This window comes from Camelina sativa, chromosome 10 (genome assembly GCF_000633955.1).
Source record: "Camelina sativa cultivar DH55 chromosome 10, Cs, whole genome shotgun sequence".
NCBI lineage: Eukaryota > Viridiplantae > Streptophyta > Magnoliopsida > Brassicales > Brassicaceae > Camelina > Camelina sativa.
The window spans coordinates 8785880-8790977 of record NC_025694.1 but is presented as its reverse complement, the minus strand read 5'-3'; the positions used below and the strand labels follow the sequence as shown (position 1 = coordinate 8790977).

General features: G+C 30.5%; 1 protein-coding gene across 1 annotated transcript in view; it reads right to left on the bottom strand.

The window, feature by feature from the left end:
- The window catches only part of LOC104718029 (protein DETOXIFICATION 56-like), a 2657-nt gene extending 1375 nt beyond the window's left edge, over positions 1–1282 (bottom strand). The window contains exon 1 of the mRNA XM_010435686.2: positions 419–1282. Within this exon, the coding sequence (XP_010433988.1) occupies positions 419–950 (532 nt within the window). The 5' untranslated portion in view covers positions 951–1282. The remainder of the gene's footprint in view (positions 1–418) is intronic.

Sequence of the window (5098 nt, the reverse complement as noted above, 5' to 3'; positions counted from 1 at the left end):
GTTGCCACGCACGTACCCAACGAGAGCATCACAGCGTAAAGCAAGTAGTCGAAGTTAAAAACTATGACCAAGATCGATACGGCTTGCACCGGGTTTGGTAACTTCCCAGTTAAAAGGACCAAGATCTCGTAGCACCACCACTCAAGGCACACGGTGAGACAACATGGTCCGCTAAGCTTGATCAGTGTCAGCCAGTCTTGAGCACATTGGTCTAACCAGCCACCTTCTTTCCATTTGTTATCTTTCGATCGTTCTGCGACTATCACGTATCCCGTTAGAAGAATCACAACAATGAAATCGGTTATCCAAACCGCCATTGCAACTCCTTCAAGCCCTTTTGCTTTAGAGAGGAATATGTTGATGGGGATATGAAGAGAAGTGGCTGCAGCTGTTGTGAACATGATTGGGAGAGTAACACCTTGTGAGCTTAAGTAAGCCTTAAGAGGACAAAGCATAGAGATGATTGGCAACTCAGGAAGGAGGTAGAGAATATATCTCTTGGCTATGAAGGAAATGTCTTCTCTTTGACCAAAACCAATAAGAATTTTATGAACATTGAGCCACAAGAAAGAGATTGGTACCGAAACCAAGAGTAGCAAGAGAACTGCCATGAGTAGAGTTTTGTGGAGAAGCTTAAAGTTCTTGGCTCCGAAAGCTTGGCCACAAATAGGCTCCATTGCAGCAGAGATTCCATACAAAACAGCAAAGCCAGTGACGTTTGCAAAGGAAAAACCTAAAGAACCTCCGGCTAGGTTAAGCTCACCTTGACGGCCAAGAAACACAGACGTGGTGGTCATCTTACCGAACCACATCAAGTTCATAGCCACCAATGGCAAACCAATTCTCATCTGCAGCTTCAGCTCATGAACAGTGCTCTGCATCAAGGTCTTTGAACAAAACCCTTCAGAGACTTCTGGATCGATAGACTCTGACTTTGATGTCTCAGACATCCTTCTTCCTTGAAAAATGAACAATTTGGAAAAAAAGGAATAAATAACTTTTAAGAAGTTTCAGCCAATTTTGCGGATATAGTTGTTTGTTTTGTTGATGAAGATGAAATTTGTGTCTGGAAGTGGGCAATGGTTTTGTTGTTTGCGTGGAGGATTTTATTAAACTTGTAGATCAAAAGCATGAGTTGCGTGAGAAAGTGATGTTGAAACAATTATCTCGAGGAACCTTCTTTTGTAACGGCCATTGGGAAGCAATGGTTGAACAAGTTGGGTGGGTTTCCTGTATACACCCTTAAGTGCATTGGTGATAATGAATCCATATCAGTCTCATTTCCACTTTTGCAATCATATATTTTTGTTTCTTTCCAAAGTGTGCAGTTAGTAAAAAAAAAAAATACTATTGTTTTTACGAAAAATTGATATTGGTTGAGTGAAATAGGGGAAAGCAAACAACAAAACTTTCATGTAAGAAGAGTTTGACATCATCTAATAAACCACAAATGTAGTCTTTTAGTTGTGTGGATGGTTTTCAGAACTTGCCTCACTTACAGAAATAGAAACCATATAATTCACGGAACTGAGAAATAATTAGTTGAACATACAAATAACAAAGACCAAAGATGTGTTTGAAGAGGATATGTGACCAGTGGACCTTGGCTTTATGTTTTCCTTTCCAAAAGGCAAAAAGCAACAAATAATTGCATAAGGCATCATTTCAAATAAAAAACATTATGAATTAAGAAATAAGAATACCATCTTTTTCTTGGATGATTGGATATTTTAACTTTAATTTTGTTGCTTCTCTAAAAAAGGTTTTGACTAAAGAGGACTCAAGGACAAAAATAAAAGATAGGATTAGTTAATTTTTATGAAATGACAAGGATTTATCACTGTTTTCCGGGATTGGGGATTAAAAGTGGTTGTTGGACAAAACCATAAAGAAACAGTCAGGAAACAAAAATTAATATTTTTCACAAATTAATAAAGGGAGAAAAACTAGATTGACCCAAATTAAGAGCTTAATTACTAAAATAACTCATAAAATGTGAGGGTTATATGAGTTATTTTTTTTGCCTAAAATACCATTTTTTTGCTTTGTTAGGAAAAAAAATAAAGTCAAATTTACCTTCCTAGAAATTCTTTTAAGAAAATCAAAATATTTTCAAAAGTTTATCGGACTAGTTGTGACAGATTTATTTTTGCACAACCGATTTATTTTTGTATGACAGATTTTTTATGACAGACTTATTTTGGACGACATATTTTTTAATTACAGTTATAACAGGTTTATAATTGATGACAAATTTATTTTTCACGACAGACTTATTTATAAAGACACCACATACTTTTACAATATATGACAGATTTGATCTAATGTCTAGCAGATTTATTTTACACAGTTATTTCAGATTTATTTTCTTCATTAAAAATATGTCATATTATGACAGATTTTTCTACAGAAAAATAATTACTAGGTTAACCTCTATTGATAACAGATTTGTTTTAAGTTACAACAGATTTTTTAATTTAACTAAAAATCTGTCGTTTGATAACAGATTTATAACGTTTTTAAAAAATTGCCAAAATGACCTATGTGAATACCATATGTTATGACAGATTTGTTTATGTTATGACAGTTTTTTTGTTTCCCTCCAAAATTCTGGTGTTTGATAACAAATTTATTAAATGTAAAATGTAAATACAGTGACAACAGATTTATTTTAATTTATATTTTTCAGTAATATTGTTATTAATTATATTTTTTATAAATCATATTATGAATCATATTTTTAAACTCATATATTTAAAGCATATTTTATACATTTTCATTTTCCTGAATCATATTAAAAAATTAACATCATATTCAAAATCATATTTTTATATATTATATTATATTTTCATAAATCTTATTTTATCATTTTTTATATACATTATTTTTTAGTTATAATTTCATACATTATATTTTTTATAAAAATTATTTAAACTATATAGTCTTAAACTTCATATTTTTACATCATATCTTTATACATAATATTTTATAAACAATTTGTATATTATTTTTATACATTATATTTTAAATCATATTTTATTTTTATTTATTATATTAAAAAATAAACATCATCTTTTTATCATTTTATATTTTTAATTAATCATATTTTAAATCAAATTATTGAACACTATAATGTTTAGGTTTTTCGTTTTTTTTCAAAAATTAAAGAAAAAGAAAACAAAATTTCTGGGTTTGTAGTCATTATACATAAAAATTGTGTCATTCTAGTTATTGGATAGGGTGGAGTGTTAATCTAGTAATTAATTGCCAAATTTGTGTTAAAGTGGTATATTTTCACATTAATAAATTGGTATTTCATCCTATACCCGAACCATAGTCGACCCATACGGCTAAGTTAACCTTTAAAGTTCTGCTTCCTTCTTATGCGAATCACTTTAGCTATGATTTTTTATTTAACAGAAATTATCATATCCTTTTATCAAAATTAGATAGCTAATGATACGAGGACTAATTCAAGAACACAAAAGTATGTGAAATGGAATCTGGTACCACGATCTTAAGAATTCGCATTCAACAAATAAGTATAATTTTGGATACGTTTATAAATTCGTTTATACTTTATAGCCTTAATCTTATCGTAAATCTTCAAGTAATTTAATTAAATATGATTGAGAAACTGTTCGGGTCCAAAAAAAAACCATTCATGCATTGATGGCCCATTTTTTTAAATCTCGGTCACCCGGTCCATCAAAAAGATTAGGCATGTATACCAATAGTAACTTCTTTTAGTAATTTACATGTTTTGTTTCCTAATCTTTTCTTTAATGGACGTTAATACTTCTGGGCGGTTAACAAAACTCTATATCAAAAATATAGACATATATATATATATATAACCTTGACTTAATCCCTCCTAGTACATATGTATAATTTTACTAATTTATGATATTTATTTGAGACAATTATATGTATAATTTTTACTAATTTATGAAATTTTTTTGTCATCGCTGCTGCGAGAACGAACACTGTTAAAATTATTCAACATTTTCAAAAATCGTTGGAGCTAAAGTTTGAACTTAAAGGAAACTTTTGTTGAAATACTATCTTAGCTAGCCATCATATATATGTTTACATTTTTTTTGTTTTCTCCAGCCATAGAGAGTTAATAAAATATATAACATACATCTTCGGAGGACAACTGCCATATCTGGGAAAGCAAAACCTGATTAGAAAAACTCATGTCTTCGTATATTTTAGTTTATCTTGCGGTTAAGTATTATGGTAGTATAGTTAACTTCAAAAATATTGCTGTTTGGCAGAACTAAGACAAGCAGTTCGGAGACATTCTAGTCAGTCAATAGCAAAAGAGAGAATAGTGTTAAATATTTTTCTGTAAAAAAAAAAAAAATTGAAATTTGACCCTTAACGAGCTCCTGAAAAGTTGGACGATTAGTTATAATTTATAATTATTGCATATACCAACATACTTTTAGTATTGTTTAATTTGAGAAGCCCATTATTTGTTTATAATGCAAGATTCCATTTTGACAACGTTCAACATTAAGCTATAATGAGTTTTCTTTTTCTACTATATCCTAAAAACAAGATTAAATCCAAACTGAACCAATCAATCCAAGTATCGCTATGTTAGTCCCACTCCATCACTATCATTCTAAACCAACATAACAGCCTTAGACTAATCACCTCAAAAACAAACATATATTTCTAACCAATATCAGTGTATATATCTGTTTTTTTACAGTATTACTTATATTAGATTTTCTTTATTAGCCCATGAGTGGTATCCAATCGGACCAATCCAATCCAATCTAAAGATCACAGTTATGGATTTTCATATGTTAGTGGTAAACCCATTTTTCTGAACTGAGTGTGATGATATCAATGAATATAAATGTGTTAATGAGTTTCGTAATGGAAAGAACCCCTTAAATCATGTGAGGTTTCTTTAAGCTTTATAGCTTTGTCGTTAGCCTAATTTGTCTCCAATTATGCCGTCTTAATGGCCTTCAAAGCATCCACTTAATCATTAATTAACCCACATGCCTCCCCCGTCCCAAGTATAAACACTAGCCTTCAACTTTGTTTCTATCTCAATACACAACTATGTTTATAAAAA